The 21,264-nt window shown below is 49.0% G+C and overlaps 1 protein-coding gene across 2 annotated transcripts in view; it reads left to right on the forward strand.

Moving 5' to 3' along the window:
- LHFPL4 (LHFPL tetraspan subfamily member 4) overlaps positions 1 to 20,247 on the forward strand; it is a 57,838-nt gene extending 37,591 nt beyond the window's left edge. The window contains exons 2-4 of one of the 2 annotated variants that reach the window (XM_054474201.2): positions 12,420 to 12,656; positions 14,766 to 14,858; positions 16,329 to 20,247. In XM_054474201.2, the coding sequence (XP_054330176.1) occupies positions 12,420 to 12,656; positions 14,766 to 14,858; positions 16,329 to 16,429 (431 nt within the window). In that variant the 3' untranslated portion in view covers positions 16,430 to 20,247. The remainder of the gene's footprint in view (positions 1 to 12,419; positions 12,657 to 14,765; positions 14,859 to 16,328) is intronic. The other variant, XM_054474202.2, reaches the window with a different exon arrangement.
- Positions 20,248 to 21,264: the final 1,017 nt, after the last annotated feature.

The following is a 21,264-nucleotide window of genomic DNA, read 5'->3' on the forward strand; positions in this document are numbered from 1 at the left end:
GAAATGCTTTTTTAAACAACTCTATGAACACAAATTTGATAACCTAGATGAAATGGACCAATTCCTAGAAAGACATAATCTGCCAAAACTCACACAAGAAGAAATAGGCAATATAAATAAACCTATCTCTATTGAATTAGTAATCAATAACCTTCCAAAAGGGAAAGCACCAGGCCCTGATGAGTTCACTGGTGAATTCTGCCAAACATTAAAGGAAGAAATTACAAGAATTCTCTACATTCTCTTTCAGAAAATAGGAACAGAGAGAAAACTTCCTAACTCATTTTATGAGGCCAGCATTACACTAATACTATAACTAGAGAAAGACATTACAAGGAAAAATAACCTATAGACCAATATCTCTCATGAACATAGATCCAAAATCATCAACAAATTATTAGCAAGTCAAATCAATAATCTATAAAAAGAATGGTACACCATGACCAATTGGGATTTATTCCAAGTATGCCAACCTGGTTTAGCATTAAAACACAATGTAATCGTTCACATAACAGACTAAGGAAGGAAAATCACATGATTTTATCAGTAATCACAGAAAAAAGCATTTGTTGAAATTTAACACCTATTCACAATAAAAACTCTCAATGAACTAGGAATGGGGGAAACTTTCTCAAGTTGACAAAAAAACCTACAACAGACATTATATTTAATGGTAAGAAACTAGATGTTTTCCCACTAAGATCAAGAACAAAGCAAGGGTGTCCCCTCACCACTGCTTTTTGAAATCATGCTGGAAGTCCTTAATGCAATAAGAAAAGAAAAGGAAATAAAAGGAATACAGATTGGGAATGAAGAAGTAAAACTATCTTTGTTTGTAGATGATATGATCATCTATGTAGAAAATCCCAGAGAATCAAGCAAAAGAAAAAAAAAACCCAACCTCCTATAGCAAGATTGCAGAATACAAGGTCAATATAGAAAAGTTAATCATTTTCCTATGTACCAGAAATGAACAAGTGGATTTTTTTTTTTTTTTTGAGACAGAGTCTAGCTCTGTTGCCCTGTCTGGAGTGTAATGGCTCAATCATAGCTTACTGTGGCCTGGTCTCAACCAATCTTCCCACCTTAGCCCCCTGAGTTGCTGGGAACATGCCACCACACCTGGCTAAATTTTTTCATTTTTTTGTACAGACAGGGTCTCTGTCTGTTTCTCAGACTGGAAAAAGTGAAATGAAAAACACAATATTATTCTAATTACCACCCCCAAAATGAAATATTTAGCTATAAATCTAATAAAATATGTACAAGATTTATATGAGAAAAATTACCAAACTCTAGTGAAAGAAATAGAAGAAGAACTAAAATAAAGGGAAATATATACCATGTTCATGGGTAGGAAGACTTATTATTTTCAAGATGTTTGTTCTTGCCAACATGATCTTTAGATTCAGTGCAATCTCAGTCACAATCCTGGCAAGTTATTCTGTCCATATTAGCAAACTGATTTTAAAGTTTATATGGAGAGGGAAAAGACCCAGAATAGCCATACAATATTCAAGGAGAACAAAATCAGAGGATTGATACTACCCCCACTTCAGGACTTACTAAGACTTACTATAAAGCTACAGTAATTCAGAGTGTGTGAGCCGGGCACGGTGGCTCATGCCTGTAGTCCCAGCACTTTGGGAGGGTGAGGCGGGCGGATCACCTGAGGTCAGGAGTTAAAGACCAACCTGGGCAACATGGCGAAACCCTGTCTCTACTAAAAATATAAAAAATCAGCCCGGCATGGTGGCGAGCTCCCCTAATCCCAGCTACTCGGGAGGCTGAGGCAGGAGAATCACTTGAACCCAGGAAGTAAGCCAAGATGAAGCTACTGCACTCCAGCCAGCCTGGGAGCAAGACTCCCATCTCAAAAAAAAAAAAAAAAAAAAAAAAAAGAGTATGTGGCTGGGCGCAATGGCTCACGCCTGTAATCCCAGCACTTTCAGAGGCCGAGGTGGGTGGATCACCTGAAGTCGGGAGTTCGAGACCAGCCTAGCCAACATCATGAAACCCCATCTCTACTAAAATTACAAAAATTAGCCAGGCTTGGTGGTGTGTGCCTGTAGTCTCAACTACTCAGGAGGCTGAGGCTGGAGAATTGCTTGAACCTGGAAGATAGGGGTTGCAGTGAGCCTAGATCGCGCCACTGTACTCTAACCTGGGCAACAGAGTGAGACTCCACCGTCTCAAGAAAAAAAAAAGACAGTGTAGTACTGGTGAAAGAACGGGCAAATTGATTGATAGGACGGAATGGGGAGCCCAGAAACAGACCCACATAAATACAGTCAGTTGATCTTTGACAAAGGCTCAAAGGCAACACAATGGAGAAGAGATAGTCTCTTCAACAAATGGTGCTGGAACAACTGAATATCCACATGCAAAATAATAATAATAATATGGACATAGACCTTACACTCTTCAAAATGTTTCACAGACATAAATGTGAAACCTATGAAACTCATAGAAAATAATATAGGAAAAAAAAAGCTAGATTACCTTGGGTTTGGCAATGACTTTTTAGATACAACACTGAAGGCCCAATTCGTGAAAGAAAATGTTGGTAAGCTGGACTTCATTAAAGTTAAAAAGTTCTGCTGTCAGAGACACAGTCAAGAGAATGAAAAGACAAGCCACATACTGGGAGAAAATCTTTGCAAAAGACATATCTGGGCCGGGTGCCGTGGTTCACGCCTATAGTACCTGCACTTTGGGAGGCTGAGGTGGGTGGATCACTTGAGGCCAGGAGTTTGAGACTAGCCTGGCCAACATGGCAAAACCCCATCTTTACTAAAAATACAAAAATTAGCCAGGCATGGTGGCATGTGCCTGTAGTCCCAGCTACATGGGAGGCTGAGGCAGAGAATTGCTTGAACCCAGGAGGTAGAGGTTGCAGTGAGCCGAGATCATCCCACTCCAGCCTGGGTGACAGAGGGAGACTCCCTCTCAAAAAAAAAAAAAAAAAGACATATCTGATAAAGGACTGTTATCTAAAATATACAAAGAACTCTTGAGGCGGGATGTGGTGACTCACACCTGTAATCCCAGCACTTTGGGAGGCCGAGGCGGTCAGATCACCTGTGGTCAAGTGCGAGACCAGCCTGGCCAACATGGTAAAACCCCGTCTCTACTAAAAATACAGAAATTAGCCAGGTGTGGTAGAGCATGCCTGTAGTCCCAGTTACTTGGGAGGCTGAGGCAGGAGAATTGCTTGAACCCGAAAGGCAGAGGTTGCAGTGAGCTGAGATTGCACCCCTGAACTCCAGCCTGGGCAACAGAGCGAGACTCCGTCTCAAAAAAATTAAAAAAAGAACTCTTAAAACTCAAAAATAAGAAAAGAAACAACCTAATTAAAAATTGGGCAAAAGACCTTAACAGACACCCCAAGGAAGATATACAGATGGCATGTTAGCATATGAGAAGATGTTCTACATCATATGCATCTGGGAAATACAATTTCAAGCAACAATGAGATAACGCTACATACTTATTAGAATGGCCAACATCCAGAACACTGACACCAAATGCTGGTAGGACGTGGAGCAACAGGAACTCTCATTCCTTGCTGGTGGGAATGCAAAATGCTATAGTCATTTGGAAGATGTTGGCAGTTTCTTATAAAAATAAATTTACTCTTACCATATGACCCAGCAATCATACACCTTGGTATTTATCCAAAGGAGTAAAAAACTCATGTCTACACAAAAACCTCCACATAGATATTTACATCAGCTTTATTCATAATTGCCAAAATTTGGAAGCAACCAAGATATTCTTCAGTAGGTGAATGTATAAATAAACTATGGTATATCCAGAATATAGAATATTATTGAGCACTAAAAAGAAATGAACTATGAAGCCATGAGGAGATATGGAGGAAGCTTAAATGCATATTACTAAGTCCCAGTCTGAAAAGGCTACATACAGTATGATTACAATTACATGACATTCTGGAAAAGGCAAAAGTATGGAGGTAATGAAACAATCAGTGTGGTTGCCCAGGGTTGGGAGGAGGAAGGGATGAATAGGCAGAGCACAGAGGATTTTTGAGGGCAGTGAAAATACCCTGTATGATATACTACAATGGTACATAAATGTCATTACACATTTGTCAAAACTCATAGAACGTACAGCACCGGGAGTAATCCTTAATGTGAACTATGATCTTTGGGTGATAATGTGTCAGTGTTGGCCCATCTGTTGTAAAATATATGCCACCCTGGTGGGGGATGTCGATAGTGAGGGAGGCTGTGCATGTGTAGGGTCAGGGAGTGGATGGGAAATCTTTGAATATTTTACTCAATTTTGCTGTGAACCTAAAATTGCTCTTAAAAAAAGCCTATTTAAAAATTGATGGGATTATACTATATATTCTGTACCTTGACTGCCTTTATTTTTTAATTTTTTTGTGGAAACAAGAGTCTTGCTATGCTGGTCTTGAACTTCTGGGCTCAAGTGCTCCTCCCACCTCAGCCTCCCAAAGTCGTGGGATTACAGGCATGAGCCACCGCTACTGACCTTCTTTTTATTTATTAATATATCTTAGAAGATCATGACAACATATACAGTTGTACCCCATTCAATCAAATGGATTAATACTATGCCATGGCATAGATACCACCATAAGTTATATAGCCAGATGCCTCTTAGTAGACATGTTTTTGGTCCCTTGTTATAGATGGTGGTGCAGTGAATACCCTTGTATTCATCCTTTGTGTATAATCAAGGGTATAGCCATAGGATAAAGTTGAGTCAAGGAGTAGGTACATTTACAAAAGTGCTCGTGCCACCCTCACACCCCAAAACCAATGGATATGTCCTACTATTACAGTCGATGATGGTGACCACTCAGTCTACCTCGTGGCCTTGAGAAGTAGGTATCACCAAGAGGTGAAGGGACTTGCCCAATGACGCACAGTTAAATGATTTTTCCCAATAAATACATGTGATACAAAATTCAAAAAGATACAACATTATGCCAGTTAGGGCTAGGTTTGACTGCATGTGAAATGAAAAACCAAAATAATTGCAGTTTAATGACCCAAGGCTGGGTGCAATAATTTACATCTGTAATCCCAGCAATTTGGGAGGCCAAGGTGGGAGGATCATTTGAGGCCAGGAGTTCGAGACCAGCCTGGGCAACATAGCAAGACCCTGTCTTTACCAAAATAATTTTTAATTAGCTGAGCATGGTGGCAAATACCTGTGGTCCCAGCTACTTGGGAGGCTGAGGTGGGAGGAGCGCCTGAGCCCAGGAGTTCGAGAATGCAGTGAGCCATGATCCCACCACTGCACTCCAGCCTTGGTGACAGAGCAAGACCCTGTCACAAAAACAAAATAAAATAAAATAAATGACCCAAGGTTATTATCTCTTATATAAAACAAATGTCCAGGCTGGGCGCAGTGGCTCACGCCTCTAATCCCAGCACTTTGGGAGGCTGAGATGGGTGGATCACGAGGTCAAGAGATCGAGACCATCCTAGTTAACAAGGTGAAACCCCGTCTCTACTAAAAATACAAAAAAATTAGCCGGGTGTAGGGGCAGGCGCCTGTAGTCCCAGCTACTCGGGAGGCTGAGGCAGGAGAATGGCATGAACCCAGGAGGTGGAGCTTGCAGTGAGCCGAGATCTGGGCCACTGCACTCCAGCCTGGGAGACTGAGCGAGACTCCGTCTCCAAAAAACAAACAAACAAAAAAAACCAAATGTCCTAGAGTGAGGCAGTCCAGAGCTGGTATGCTAGCCCCTAGTCATTAGAAACTTCCTGCTTTATGCTCACCACTCCTGGGGTATAGCCCCTATCTTTATTGTCAGAGATGCCTGCTAGATTCCTGACCATCACATCTGCATTACAGGCAACTGAATGGAGAGATGGATGAAGAAAAATGGGACAAAGAGTACCTGGTAGCATCCTTATAAATCCGTTTATATAAAGTTGTTTCCTTAACGCCACAAAACACATCTACATGTATTTTGCTTAGTCATATGGTCATATCTAACTGCAAGAGAGGTTGGAAAATGCAGTCTTTATTCTCTACAGTCAAGGTCTTAGGTAAAAATGGAGGGCTCTAAATACTAAGGAAGAAGGGATGAATAGATATTGTGGCAAGCTATTTGTCTCTGTCATGGTTAAATTGCAAAAAAATAAATTTACCTCCTTCCCCAGGCAGCCATTGTTAACATTTTTTGAATATCTAGAAAAAGTCCTTTGTTCAGGATTATTTTCCCACTCTGCCAAGAGTCACCATGACCTGCTCACACTCCACCCTTACAAAATTGCCGCGCCACTTCTCATCTCCCATTTGATTCTCACAGAAGCCCTGTGAAATGGGTTGGGCAAATGTCATGATCCTCATTTCATAGGGGAGGAAACTGAGGCCCAGAGGGGGAAACTGACTGCCTAAAATCGCCATGTAGGCCGGGCGCGGTGGCTCACGCCTGTAATCCCAGCACTTTGGGAGGCCAAGGCGGGTGGATCACGAGGTCAGGAGATCGAGACCATCCTGGCTAACACTTGAAACCCCATCTCTACTAAAAACACAAATAATTAGCCAGGCGTGGTGACAGGCGCCTGTAGTCCCAGCTACTTGGGAGGCTGAGGCAGGAGAATGGTGTGAACCTGGGAGGCGGAGCTTGCAGTGAGCCAAGATTGCGCCACTGCACTCCAGCCTGGGCGACAGAGCAAGACTCCATCTAAAAAAAAAAAAAAAAAAAAAAATCGCCATGTAAAGGATGGAACCAAGCCTCCTGTGGAGGCAGGACAAAGTGGGGTGTGTTTCCCAAACACCTGACACATGAAAGATGCATCCGGCGGCCAGTGGCGAGCACATGGTTCCATTTCCAGTTTCTTCCATAACTTTAAGGAGAAAGTTTCAGTTTGGTGCTAATGCATCTTTAACTCCTCTCACACTTACTAATAGGTCTTTTAAACAAAGAGAAATCGGCCCTCAGGCTCAGAGCACTTGGCAGGCAAAAGTGTGTAGCTAGATTCTAAGAACATTGTTTTGATTTCATTATACCTATATTTATAGTGTTTTTCTAATTATGGCAAATTATCCTGGTTTCCTTTTCTTAGAAAGTAATTTAAATTTACTTTTTAAGTAAATGCATCTAAGTTAAAAAGTGAGTTTATTCAAAGAAAAACATGCAGTAAGGAACTATCTGTGCCTGAATACAGATTCCCCCACTTACAAGCTATGTGACATTGGATAAGACACTTGGTGCCTCTGAGCCTCAGTTTCCTCATTCCTATAATGAGGGTGGTATTTTTTCTCACCTCATGGCTTTTTTTTTTTTTTTTTTGAGATGGAGTCTAGCTCTGTCACCCAGGCTGGAGTGCAGTGGTGTGATCTCTGCTCACTGCAAGCTCCATCTGCTGGGTTCACACCATTCTTCTGCCTCAGCCTCCTGAGTAGCTGGGACTACAGGCACCCGCCACCATGTGTGGCTAATTTTTTGTATTTTTAGTAGAGACGGGTTTTCACTGTGTTAGACAGGATGGTCTCGAACTCCTGACCTTGTGATCCACCTGCCTCGGCCTCCCAAAGTCCTGGGATTACAAGTGTGAACCACCATGCCTGGCCAAATTTTTTAAATTAATAATAAGATTAAATGAGATAATGAAAGTCAGAAACTTAGCACCCTGGCACATAGTTAAGCACTCAACACTATTTATTTATTTATTTATTTATTTATTTATTTATTTTTGAGATGGAGTCTTGCTCTGTCACCCAGGCTGGAGTGCAGTGGTGCAATCTTGACTCACCGCAACCTCTGATTCCTGGCTTCAAGCAGTTCTCCTGCCTCAGCCTCCTGAGTAGCTGGGATTACAGGCATGTGCCCCCAAGCCGAGCTAATTTTTGTATTTTTAGTAGAGATGGGGTTTCACCATGTTGACCAGGCTGGTCTTGAACTCCTGACCTCAGGTGATCCACTAGCCTTGGCCTCCGAGAGTGCTGGGATTACAGGCATGAGCCATCATGCCCGGCCACTCAACACTATTTTTTAACAATAGTATCACAATATTAAAAATATTAACATTGTTCATTTTAATTTTGTCATAACACCTCCTGGCTGCTTGGAGCAGAGGAAGTCAGTAGGACTGTGGGGTAGCTGGATAGAGATATCCCATCCTAGAGCCTCTGCCCCTACACCAGTGGTTTTCAGCCAGGGATAATCCCCTACATTAGGGCCTTTTTTTTTTTTTTTTGAAACCATGTCTTGCTCTGATGCCTAGGCTGTAGTGCAGTGGTGCAATTTTGGCTCACTGCAGCCTTGATCTTCCGGCTCAAGCGATCCTCCCACCTCAGCCTCCTGAGGAGCTGGGACTACAAGTACATGCAACCATGTACTTGTGGTTTTCACCATGTTGCCCCAGGCTGGTCTCAAACTCCTGGCCTCAAGTGATCCTCCCACCTCGGCCTCCCAAAGTGCTGGGACTACAGGCATGAGCCACCCATGCCCATCTGACATTTTTTAATCAGTATGACTGGGTTTGGTGGTGCCCCTGGCATCTGGTGGGTAGAGGCCAGGGATGATGCTAAGTATCCCACAGTGCATTGGTTGGCCTCTCATGAAGAATCATCTAGCTTGAATGTCAAAAGCATTGAGGCTGAGAAACCTTGTGCCATCCTGCACCCGCGTATGTGCTAGCAGCAGCTGGCTCTTCAGCCAGCTCATTATTCCAAAAGAGACTTGAGCTTGGAACCCAAAAGCCTCAGCCTCAGTTTCTTCATCCAGCAAATGGGAACACTAAACCCTGCCTTATCTGCAGTCATTCCATCTTCTGATGGTTGGTCCTCTTGGGCACTTCCCTGGCCTAGGCTATCTCTACTGGTCCCTTTCTATCTTTCCCCTAGGTGCAAGGAACCCATCTAATTGGCTTTTCATTTGTTTGACTTCTGATATTTCCCATTCCCAGGGTGGCCTCTGGGGCCTCACAGCCACCATCTGAAACCCTGCAGCGTGAGTGCCCCAGCCATCTCTGAGTACCCCTATTATTGTGGGTGGCAGATGCTAGTCTTTTTCCTTTGAAGCACACCTTGACATGTGTAACTCTTCTATTTATGTGTTGACTTGTTGGCTGAATTCCTTCCCACACGCCTCTGCCCTGAAGACAGACACCCAGCCTGCTGTCCCCGGCACATTGCACAGTGCCTGGCACATAGTGGGCATGCAGGAATGTATTTGTGGGATCTATGAGGTGAGACGCAAAAAGAGAGGATAAGGTGAGGGGATAGATATAGAGAAGGGAGAAAAGAAATAGAGAGGAGGAGGGAGTTGAATGAATGTTAAGTGCTGAGAGAGCTAAATAAAGGGGAAAGCGGGAGGGGCGGGGGTCCAGACTGAGACTTGAGCACAAGGTAGACAAGCCTGAGAGAGAGAGATAGGGGTGCGAAGAAAGATGAAAAGGGCGGGGAAGAGAAAGGAATGGAGGGAGACACAGAATGAAAGAGAGAGACAGAGTCAGAAAGAACGTGCAGGCGGAAAGCAAAAGGAAGAAAACCTCCCTGAGTCTTCAGTGCTCAGGTTGCGGAGGGGAGGAGGACCGCCCGCAGGAGCCAGCGCTGCGCAGCTGGGAGCGCCGGGATGCAGGCGCGGTTTCCACGGAGACGGGGATGCTCCCGGCGGGAGCCACCGACAACTGCAGGACCCGCGCCTCTGGCACCTTGGGGGTGGACGACCAGAGAGGTGGCGAAGGGATGGTGTGGGTTTGCCCCCTTCTTGGGCTCGTTCCCACTCCTGCCTCTTGCTGGAGATTTAGAGCCCGGGAATAGGGAGGCAGGAGCGCACCCGCCTGGGAAAGGGCCCTGGGGACTCCGAGGGCGGGGGAAGGACTGGGGCTGAGAACACTCCTCGCCCTGCCCCGTTGCCTTCCTTGGCGTTTGACCCTCCTTTCCTTTCAGATAGGGTCCTGGAGGGTCTGGCAAAGTGCAGCGCTATGTGGAGAGATGATGGCCAGGCCTTCTCTGCAGGCCCCTCTTCTTCCTCCTGCCCTGTTAATGCTGGAGCACCAGGGCTCAGTCCTAAGCCTTCTCTTCAGTTTCCACCATGTCCAGTCCTCGGGATTTAAATACCTAAAGTGCCCAGAGTCCCCAAATTTGCATGTCCAGCCCTGGTTTTCCCCTGAGCTCTGGCCTGTTCAAAGTTGCTAATTCTTTAACTCATCCAGCTTGTTCCTGCTGCAGGGCTTTGCTTTTGCCATTCCCTTTGGCTGCAACTCTTTTCCCAGCCCTTAGGTGATGAGTTCCACTGGAGTGGATAATTGACTTGGAGGAGGAGCATTGGTGGGGGGACACTGCTGCAGTGTCTGTTCAACCACAGTATTGTGGGGGAGCCTGCATCTGGAAGAGGAGCACGTGTTGGGGAGAGGGGGAGGACTGGCTGGAATCAGGCAGTACCACGATGGGGAGGAGGGCCCACTCTGTTGGAAGCCAGAAGAGGCTGGGGCCTGGGAGCACTCCCGCCATGGTAGATGTGGGAGTGAGCTGGCACAGCCAAGGGCCCCTTCCCACCCTGGGGACTAGATGGGCCAGGTGGACAGGGGGCAGAGCTGACCATCACCCCCACTTTGCATTGCTGTCATCTAAAACCCAGGCTAAGCACCCTGTGGGCCTGGTGCAGGCTCAAGGTCCCCACGGTTCCAAACAGAGCTCTCTAGAGCCTTTGGGTCTCAGATACAGTAACCCAAATGTTGGCAGGACTGGCAGTATGAAGGCCCCATCAAGCCGGTGATGCAGAGCTGGTGGAGGGGAAGACCGCATCTCTACAGTGGCCTGCTGAATCTGGGGGTTCTGACTGCCCTGTGACACAGCAGGTGCCACTCTCCAAGCCAGTCACTGTTACTAGAGGAACGCATTGTGCTGATCAGCCCAGGCTTGGATCTCATCCACTAGGCTAAGTGCTGGCCAAAGGCCCACCTGGGCCGGGATTGGGACAGGTGGGTTGCTAAATCCAAAGCAGGTGGATGCTAGCTAGGGAACCATTGCCAAGGCCCTTCTGAGCCTGCCCCTTCTCCTCCTCTTTGCCTTTGTCCTCCTCACCTGAAACCAACTCTCCGAATTACTTTCTTATTTGTGTAATTATTGCTTTTGGCATTATGACTGGTTTTGATAACAGCCAAGATTTACCCAGAACTTACTGTGCCGGGCACTTTACATTTTGCTGCCTTCCATAATCTTTACAACCACTTGAGCATACCATCATTATCCCCATTGTACAGATGAAGAAACTGAGGCTTAAAGATGAAGGAACTTGCTCAGTGTGGCATATCTAGAAAATAGCTGAGCCAGGATTTGAGACCCAGCCTTCTTAATCGCTTTGCTATTACGTACCTCTCTCCACACTACATTGCAAGCTCCATGCAGCTAAAATCCAAGTGCAGGCCTGGTCTAGTGCCTGGCATACGGTAGGCCCTGGATAAATGCTACCTGAGTGCCTGGCACTGTGCTAAGTGTTTTGCACGCATTACTTCATTTAATCCTCCTAATCGCCCTTGAGGTAAGTACAATGGTATTGACTTAAACAGGCCTGTTCAGGTTCAGCGGCATCCCCCAAGGTCATACAGCCAAGTTAGGGGAAGAACTAGGCTAAGTCCTATCATTGGCACTCCATAGTCTGTGCTCTTAGCAAAGTGCTCAACTGCATGAATGAAAGTGTATTCTAGCGTCGTGAATAAAAGGAAAATGGTGCCCAGTAAACATTTGATGGGTGACGGACAAAAATTTAAAAAATAACAATGAGGGCGGGTGTGGTGGCTCACTCCTATAATCCCAACACTTTGGGAGGCTGAGGCGGGCAGATCACTTGAGGTTAGGAGTTCGAGACCAGCCTGGCCAACATGGTGAAACCTCATCTCTACTAAAAATACAAAAATGAGCCGGACATGGTGGGAGGCACCTGTAGTCTCAGCTACTCAGGAGGCTGAGGCAGGAGAATTGCTTGAGCCAGGAGGTGGAGGTTACAGTGAGCCGAGATCACGCCATTGCACTCCACCCTGGGCAACAGAGCGAGACTCTGTCTCAAAAATAAGTAAATAAATAAATAAATAATAATGAGGTTGGGAGAGATGGGAGAGGGAGTTGGTCCCGATGCTAGAGGAAGTTGAAGGAGGTGGCTGTGGGTGGCTATGTTCTCATATTCCCGGAATGCTTCCTGGAGGAGGAGTTGATCTGATGGAGAAGGGAGAGGGCATTGCGGGTTCCAGAAAGTTTCTGCTACCCATCCTAGGCCTCTTTCTCTCTCTCTTTTCCCTGCCCCTGCCCTCTCTTTCTCCCTCTCTGGAAGTGGGTAACAAGCATGTGGTTGGGTTGATGTGCCCTCAATAGGGTGGGGCCCAGACTGTGGACACCAGGGAGTAATGATCTTCTTTTCTCTTCCTTCCTGGCCGTGGTGGTGGGCCCGGTGCTCTGCCCCTCAGCTCTGTGCCTCGTCCTGGGCTGCATGATCTTTCCTGACGGCTGGGACGCCGAGACCATCCGGGACATGTGTGGGGCCAAGACGGGGAAGTACTCCCTGGGGGACTGTTCGGTGCGCTGGGCATACATCCTGGCCATCATCGGCATCCTCAACGCCCTCATCCTTTCCTTCCTCGCCTTCGTGCTGGGCAACCGGCAAACAGACCTGCTGCAGGAGGAGCTCAAGCCGGAGAACAAAGGCGAGTGTGCTGTGGGCTGGGGGGCAGCGGCGGGAGCCAGGCCTGCTCCTGGGAGGCAGGATAATTTCAAATAAAAGGAGTAAGAGGGTTGCATGAATTGGAAACCCTGGCTGGGCGTGGTGGCTCACGCCTGTAATCCCAGCACTTTGGGAAGCCAAGGCAGGTAGATCACTTGAGCCCAGCAGTTCAAGAGCAGCCTGGCCAAAATGGTGAAATCCCCTCCCTAAAAAAATACAAAAACTGGGCTGGGCGCGGTGGCTTACGCCTGTAATCCCAGCACTTTGGGAGGCCGAGGCAGGTGGATCATGAGGTCAGGAGATCCAGACCATCCTGGCTAACACGGTGAAACCCTATCTCTACTAAAAATACAAAAAAATTAGCTGGGCGTGGTGGCGGGCGCCTGTAGTCCCAGCTACTTGGGAGGCTGAGGCAGGAGAATGGCATGAACCCGGGAGGTGGAGCTTGCAGTGAGCCGAGATTGTGCCACCGCACTCCAGCCTGGGAGACAGCGAGACTCTGTCTCAAAAAAAACAAAAAACAAACAAACAAAAAAACAAAAACTAGCTGGATGTGGTGGCGAGTGCCTGTGGTCCCAGCTACTCAGGAGGCTGAGGTGAGAGGATCAGCTGAGCCTGAGAAGGTTGAGGCTGCAGTGAGCTGTGATTGTGCCACTGCACTCCGGCCTGGACTACAGAGTGAGATACTATCTCAAAAAAAAAAAAGAAAGAAAAGAAAAAAGGAAACCTGCCTGACAGTACAACCACCTTTTAAATGATTTGATGTTCTCCCTCAGATCTGATCATTTGCCTGTGACCCAGCAAACCCACCTCAGGTACAAACCCATGAGAAGCGTTCAAGGGTGCTGGTGGCCGCAGCTTCACTGTAGCAAACAGCTATAAACAGCCCAATGGCCATGGACAGTAGGCCGGATAAATACATGTGACATGTTCACATCACAGAGCAGCTCATAGCTGTGAAAATGTCACACTTCAGTTATATGTACCACAGTGGATGTATTTCAGCAATATAATATTGAGACAGAGTGATATATTTATTGAGCTCGAAAGTAAGCAAAACTAAGCAATGTATTTTTTAAACACACATGTATTTGTGGCAGTATTTTTTTTTTTTTTTGGAGATGGAGTCTCACTCAGTCACCCAGGCTGGAGTGCAGTGGCGCGATCTCCACTCACTGCAAGCTCCGCCTCCCGGGTTCACACCATTCTCCTGCCTCAGCCTCCTGAGTAGCTGGGACTACAGGCAGCTGCCACCACGCCCGGCTAAGTTTTTGTATTTTTAGTAAAGATGGGGTTTCACCGCGTTAGCCAGGATGGTCTCGATCTTCTGACCTCGTGATCCGCCCGCCTCGGCCTCCCAAAGTGCTGGGATTACAGGTGTGAGCCACCGTGCCCAGCTGTGGCAGTATATTTTTTAAAAAAGCAAAGAAATAATACATATGAAAGGTAGGATGATGGTCATCTGTGGTTATGATGGAAGGGGAGGAAGTCAAGTATATGAGCGGGAGCGTGGAGGTATATACAAATTATGGGTAGCGTTAGAGTCCTTTTTTTTTTTTTTTTTTTTTCTTGAGACAGAGTCTTGCTCAGTTGCCCAGGCTGGAGTGCAGTGGCACGGTCTCGGCTCACTGCAGCCTCCAGCTCCTGGGTTCAAGTGATCCTCGTGCCTCAGCCTCTTGCTCTTGAGTACCTGGGATTACAGGCATGTTGCCACCACACCCAGCTAACTGTTGTATTCTTAGTAGAGATGGGGTTTCACCATGTTGGCCAGGCTGGTCTCAAACTCCTGGCCTCAAGTGATCTGCCTGCCTCAGCCTCCCAAAGTGTTGGGATTACAGGCATGAGCCACCACACCCGGCTGAGTTATAGTTATTGAATGGTGAGCTCACCAGTGTTTATTATTGTTTTTTTTTTAAAGAGATTCGGGGAGGGGGCCTCACTCTGTTGCTCACGCTGGAGTGCAGTGGTGCAATCATAGCTCACTGCAGCCTCAAACTCCTGGGCTTAAGCGATTCTCCTGCCTCAGCTTCCTGAGTGGCTGGGACTACAGGCATGCGCCACCACGCCTGACTAATTTTTGTATTTTTTGTAGAGACGAGGTTTCCCCATGTTGCCCAGGCTGGTCTTGAACTCCTGGCTTCAAGCAATCCTTCCGCCTTGGCCTCCCAAAGTGCTGAGATTACAGGTGTGAGCCACCTTACCTGGCACATTGTATGGTTTATAATTAGTGTATTGCATATAAACTTTCATATATATCAAGTAGCATTAAAATACAATAAAGAAAAACGGCCAGGTTCAGAGAACTCTAGAGCTCCAGTAACTTGCCCAAAGTCACTTAAGTGGTGAAGGCAGAATCTGAACCCAGGTCCAAGTCCAAAGTCCAAGCTCTTCCCCCCGTCATGCTGCCTGTCTCAACCTGGTGAAGCCAGAGATTTCCTGCACGGCTTTGGGAGCTCTCCTGGGATGCTGATCTGCTAACCTGTACTCAGAGGCAGGTTCTAAATACCTGATGCAGTCCCTCAGACCCCGGGATTTCTGTGCTTTTGGTGTGAAGTCAAGGCCTGCCCTCTGGCGGCAGCTTTCAGAAGTACAAGACTAAGACTGAGATCTGGCCTTTCTCAAGAAGGGGTGTGGGGATGTGACTGATGTGAAGTGGGCCCCCTCAGTGTCCTTCTCCTCCCTTCCCAAAGCCGCCTAACAACTCAGTGTTAAAAATCGATGTAAAGGAGCCCCACTTTTCCTCCCTTCAGTGTCCAGGGAGTCTCCGTCCCTCACTGGGAGTTCAAGATGAGTGAGCCTCCCACTTCAGTTTTAACCCAAAGACCTCCGAGCCAAAAGCCATGGCACACACCTGTGGTCCCAGCTACAGGCTGAGGCAGGAGGATCGCTTGAGCCCACATGTTCAAGACCAGCCTGGGCGATGTAACAAAACCCAGTTTCTATTAAAAAGAAAGAAATATATATATATATATTTAAAGAAGACCTCTGGAACCAAAGAAAAAATAGATAAATAAATTGCTTCCATTTCCAGCATATTCTATGACCAAACACTGCCAAGTCCTTGGCTGTCATTATTTGTCTCTTTTTGACCCTTCGGAATTACCCTATGAGGTAGGCTATGATCCTCATTTTGCAGATGAGAAAATCGGGGCTCAGAGAGGTTAAATGGCTTGCTCAAGGCCATCCTGCTGGTCAGGTGAGGCTAGGATTTCAGCGCTTGTGCAGTCTGCCCCTCTGACCTTTTTTTTTTTTTTTCTTTTTTTTGAGATGGAGTTTCACACTTTTTTGCCTAGGCTGGAGTGCAGTGGTGCAATTTTGGCTCACTGCAATCTCTCCCTCCTGAGTTCAAGTGATTCTCCTGCCTCAGTCTCCCAAGTAGCTGGAATTACAGGCATGCACCACCATGCCCGGCTAATTTTTTGTATTTTTGGTAGAGACAGGGTTTTGTCATGTTGATCAGGCTGGTCTTGAACTCCTGACCTCAAGTGATCCACCCGCCTCGGCCTCCCAAAGTGCTGGGATTACAGGCGTGAGCCACCGCGCCCGGCCCCTCTGCCCACTTTTGCCCTGGGGAATGTGCAAGGAAAGCCTGAATGCCCAGGCAGCCTCTGACTTTCTCTAATTCTCTCTCCTTGTCTCTCTCTCCCTCTCTTAGATTTTGTGGGCTCTACAGTAAGCTCCGTGTTGCGGCCCGGGGGTGATGTCTCTGGATGGGGAGTCCTTCCCTGCCCCGTGGCTCACTCACAGGGACCCTGAAAGGCGAGGATCACAGCCCAGTAATTGGCCTGACCTCAGCTTGTCCTGCCTTCTGCCCTCTCGTCACTCCATTCAAGCTCTGAGGGAAGACCCTGATCTCAGACTTACTTCTCACCGACTACCCTGCGAGCTCCAGGCTTTGAGGAGAGGAAAGCCTGGATGTGGCCTGGGGGAGAGGAGAGGCCCTCCAAACCTTGGGAGGGTCTAATTCTTGCTCCTCCCTCAATTTGACCTAAGGGAGCCGGCATCTGCCTAGGCCCTTGGGCTTCTCCTCTCCTCTCTACACTGGCCTGGAGGTCCCTGCAGATCCCCAGGGAGAGCGGAGCTGTAGTTCCAGCTCCCCAGGCCCCCTCAGTCTGGAGGGCTGCCGCCTGGCTGTATCCCCACCTCTTCTGGTCCCTGCCTCTTCAAGAAATTTATTCTAGATACTGCCCCAGGGTGGGCTGGACTCTTTCCTACTTTTTTTTTTTTTTTTTTGGCTGATGTTGGTTCCACCACATCTGCCACAAAGCTCCAGGTGCCACCAGTCTCCCCTGGGACCTCCTCTGCCCCATTCCAGCCTGCTCCCAGCTCGCCCTGAGGGAGAGCTGCACCGAGGGACGCACAGGGCCCTGCTGTCAGCAGCAGACCGGGGCCCTGATCAGCCCAGAGTCAGAAAAGACCTTCAGGCTCTGGAGGTAGCGGGAGGGGGTACGTGGCCTCGGCAGTTGGGGCTTAGAAGCTGCTCAGCCCGGGCTGGCCTGGCCTCTTCCTCCTCTCTGCTGGAACATCTCACCGATGACTGAGCCCTTGACCTTGGCCTCTTTTGCCCAGGCCTCCTCTCTGCTGGGATGTCTTACCAATGACTGGACCCTTGACCCTGGCCTGTTTTGTACAGCACAGACTTCTTGGCCCTGTTGTCAGGGTTGGGGGTGTGGAGGGGACCCCAGAGGTGGGGAGTTGGGGGATGCATTACCCCTTCTGCCCCTTTTCATGCCCTCCACACCCCAGGCATCTACCAAGGGCAGAGACTGTCTTGTCTCTTTGATACTTTTCTGCATAACTTGAACTTGCAGGTCATCTCTGAACAGGGTACCCCTGTCCCCCTTCCAAGGCCTTGTTACCCTGTCCCAGCCTCTTCCTCCTCCTGGCCCACCTCTCGCCTTGCGATATGCCCAGGGTCTGCACCTGTGGGCAGTGCTTGGAGCCGAGGCATGAGTGTATGTGTATGTGGGTGAAATGTGTGTGCGCGTGTGAGCGTGTGTGTGTGTTGGGGGGCAGGTGAGAAGTTTCTCCCTGCTCCTCCCACTGTGGGGGCGTCTCCCTTCCCCTTGGCAGGGAGCAGGTGAGGGAGACTCCTGGTATTTTTTGAACACTCCTCATTCCCCTGTGGGTCTGGCGGCAGAGCCATCCCGCCCGGGGAGCCTCCCTGCCCTGGGGCCTGGACAGCTCCCCTCAGCACTAGTTGCTGGTGCAGACCGGCTTCGTCCAGCGCCCCCTCCTGGCGGCCTGGACCTGCAGGGAAGGGGCGGCGCCCTGCAGGATGCGGGGGGAAGCCGCCTCGGGCCTCGGCGGAGGGGAGAGGGTCGCTTGAGCGCCATGTGTTTGCCAACCTTGTGTTCATTTCCACAGGACTTGGACCTGAGAGTTAGGGTTTCCAAGAAAGACCCTAGAAGTCCCCTGCCTGTCTCCCCACTCTGGACCCTAGCCGGAATCAGATGCTGGGACCTAGTGGGTTCCTGCCACCTGTAACTCACCAAGTCCCGACCCCACTCCTCCACTTACTCCTCCCGGGCAAAGCCTCCCCGCAGTGCTCTGGTCCCAGCGCTGGGCTCCCCTTCCCCGTCGGCGCCTTCCCGGGCAGTCCAGTCGGCCTGGGGTAGGGGCGCTGCGGGACAGAGGGTCCGAGTTAAATGCGGGAGGGTGCGGGAGCCCCGTGGGAGGGAGTTGGGGTAGGAGGGAGTTCCTCAAAGATGCAAACCAAAGCCCAGCCTTGGAGGGGGAGAGCAGAGTTAGTAGAGAGTGAGGCGAGGGGCGCAGCAAGCGACTGGGAATGGGGGAAGACACTGGGGTGAGGAGAAGAGGGGTGCAGAGACAGGGAGATGAGAGATGATTGGAGAAGGAGCGAGGGGGATGGAGAGGCACAGAGAGAGACAGCGCGAGGAGGAGAGATCGAGAGAGACGGCGCAGAGGAGGAGAGAGATGAGAGACCAGCTGAGAGGCTGCCCGAGAGCTTGGGGTGGGGGAGGGGAAATGGATGAAAAGGCGGAAAAAGGACTTGGGAGCGGGGAAGAGGTAGATGGAGATGTGGGTTGGGGGCAAGAATGGGATGCAGAGGAAGGAGAGGAGGATGAAGGAGCCAGGATGTGGGGCAGTGGGGAGGGGGTTGCTGTCTGGGCACCCGGTGAGGGGAGAGCTTGTTCCCCCAAGGACGCCTGCCACCAGGTGTCCTTGCCACACCTTGTTCCTCAAGGACACCCACCAAACCTGTGCCCTGGTGCGGGGGATAGAACTGACCCCTCAGAGGCTGGAGGCCCGGGGCACAAGCAGCCAAGGCCGCATCTTTTTGGGGAGAACTGGAGTGAAGGAAGCCACTTCAGAGGACATAGTGGGTCCAGCTGACTTAGGAGTGGGTCAGCGCCGGGTGGAGAAGAGGGAGGCTAGTTCCCTGGTGGGGTAGCCTGGCAACTTTCCCATTCCACCGCACCTGGCCAGCTGCCGTCTTGGCAGAGCCAGGGGGAGATGCACCAGGGAGTTTGGGGTCAGGAAGGCAGAGTTGTGTGGGCTGAAGTCTGGGGGAACCCCAGGGTGACACAGGCAAGGGGTAGAAGTCAGAGTGGGGACCAAACCATAGACCGGGGCCCTGGGTTCTGCAGAGGTGTGGATGGGGCGGGTGGCAGGTGATCCAGTGCGGGCCCCAGGTGAGGCCCTGATGGCTCTCCTGGGGCAATAAAGACATGATGGGAAGGGGGCTTTGTGGTTTGCCTGTGCTCTCGTTGGGCGATCTGGCTTTAGCCTTCAGGAGGAGATAAGCAGAGGAGATCAGTGCCTATTTCTGACCCCAGGAGGGCCTTGTTGGGCTCCAACCTAGAGCCTTCCAGCTTCAGGTCCCAAGAGAAGTCCCCCCCAATTGTCACCAGATCAGGGGTCTGCCATTGCCCGCTTTTCTCTGCCTGATCTGGGGACTCAGGAGAGGCTACGGCAGCCACAGCCTAGGGGTGGTTCTGTCCCTGGCCCACAGCGCTGGTCAATTGAGTCCTTCTGGGAACTGGGGCTATGAAAACTTTCATCTTTGGGGACCAGTACCCATGAAGGAAAACTTTCCTGAGGGGGTGAGGACCAAAGAATCAAGATCCTTTTCAGGCCTGATAGCCAAGATGATGAGAACTTTTAGATAAGGCTGTGGGGAGAGTCCCTGGACTTTTGAGCATCCTGCTTGGGCACACGGGGAATAACCTTTCTCCAGCTTCCTGTGTGAACTGAGAAAGGGAAACCCTGCCTTTGGAGAAGCTGGGATCTTCCCAGCACCAGAAACTTTTGCAGGCCCCTGCCTGGCCCACGGCTAACCTTTGGGTGGGACTGGAGTTTCCTGAACAGGGAACAAGGGAGCCTTCCGCAGAGCTCTGATGGGCAGGCCTCCGAGGGCCTGTGCTGTGTGCTGTTAGGATAGCTTGGTGTTGTCTACACCCCATTAGTAAGTTCTGTCTGAGTGTGTCCTCGCTGTTCATTGTCTAATTTGGTAACATTTATTTTGGTCCTGACCCCTTCTGCTGCTGCTGGGTTTAAGCTTCAGTGCAGGTGGAATGACATTCAAATAAAGAAACACTTTCTATCACCCACGCTGGCTGCCACTTCTCTGAGTCACTGGGATCAAGAGGGGTAAGATTCCGACCCCACGGATCAGGTTTGGCTGGTATCAACAGAGCCCTATTACTGTGGCTTAACAAGATAGTTTATTTTACCATCACATTAAAAAAAAAAAAAAAAAAAAAAAAAAAAAAAAAAAAAAAAAAAAGCCTGGATGTGGGTAGATCATGGCTGATATGGCTCTCAGTGTTATCCAGAACCCAAGCTCCTATCTTTCTGCACTGCCATTTTCAATCCTGGCTACATCCTCAAGAACACCTCATGGCCCAATGTGGCTGCTGGAGCTCCAGTCACCTGGTCCACATTTCATTTGAAGACTTCTGGAAATTCCATAGGACTGTGTCACTTGGGCCACATAACTGTAAAGGAGGCTGAAAAAATGTGGTCTGTTATCTCGGCCCATTGCCAGCCCAGATAAAACTGGGGTTCTCGGCCGGGCAAGGTGGCTCATGCCTGTAATCCCAGCATTTTCGGAGGCTGAGGTGGGTGGATCACCTGAGTTCAGGAGTTTGAGACCAGCCTGGTCAACATGGCGAAACCCTGTCTCTACTAAAAATACAAAAATTAGCCAGGCATGGTGGTGCGTGCCTGTAATCCCAGATACTCGGGAGGCTGAGGCAGGAGAATTGCTTGAACCCAGGAAGCAGAGGTCGCAGGGAGGTGGGATGGCGCCATTGCACTCCAGCCTGGGCGACAGAGCAAGACTCCGTCTCAAAAAAAAAAGCGTTCTGTTACAAAGGAGAAAGGAGTGAATAGAGAGAGGGATACAGTAATCTCTGCACACCTCTGACAGCACAGGCACGACTCGTCCAAGTCCACGCAGGCAGAAAAGAGTGGAGCCTCATTTGCTCTAGCCAGAGTGCTCAGTCCAGTCACTTTGCCTGTCTCTAAAGCCCCACTGAATAAATAGAGAAAACAATACTGACTCCCCGCAAGGGAAGCTGTAAGCAACACACCAGGGAATGTATGCACTTTGCTCTGCAGGGTGT

This window comes from Pongo pygmaeus, chromosome 2, assembly GCF_028885625.2.
Source record: "Pongo pygmaeus isolate AG05252 chromosome 2, NHGRI_mPonPyg2-v2.0_pri, whole genome shotgun sequence".
In the NCBI taxonomy this organism is placed as follows: domain Eukaryota; kingdom Metazoa; phylum Chordata; class Mammalia; order Primates; family Hominidae; genus Pongo; species Pongo pygmaeus.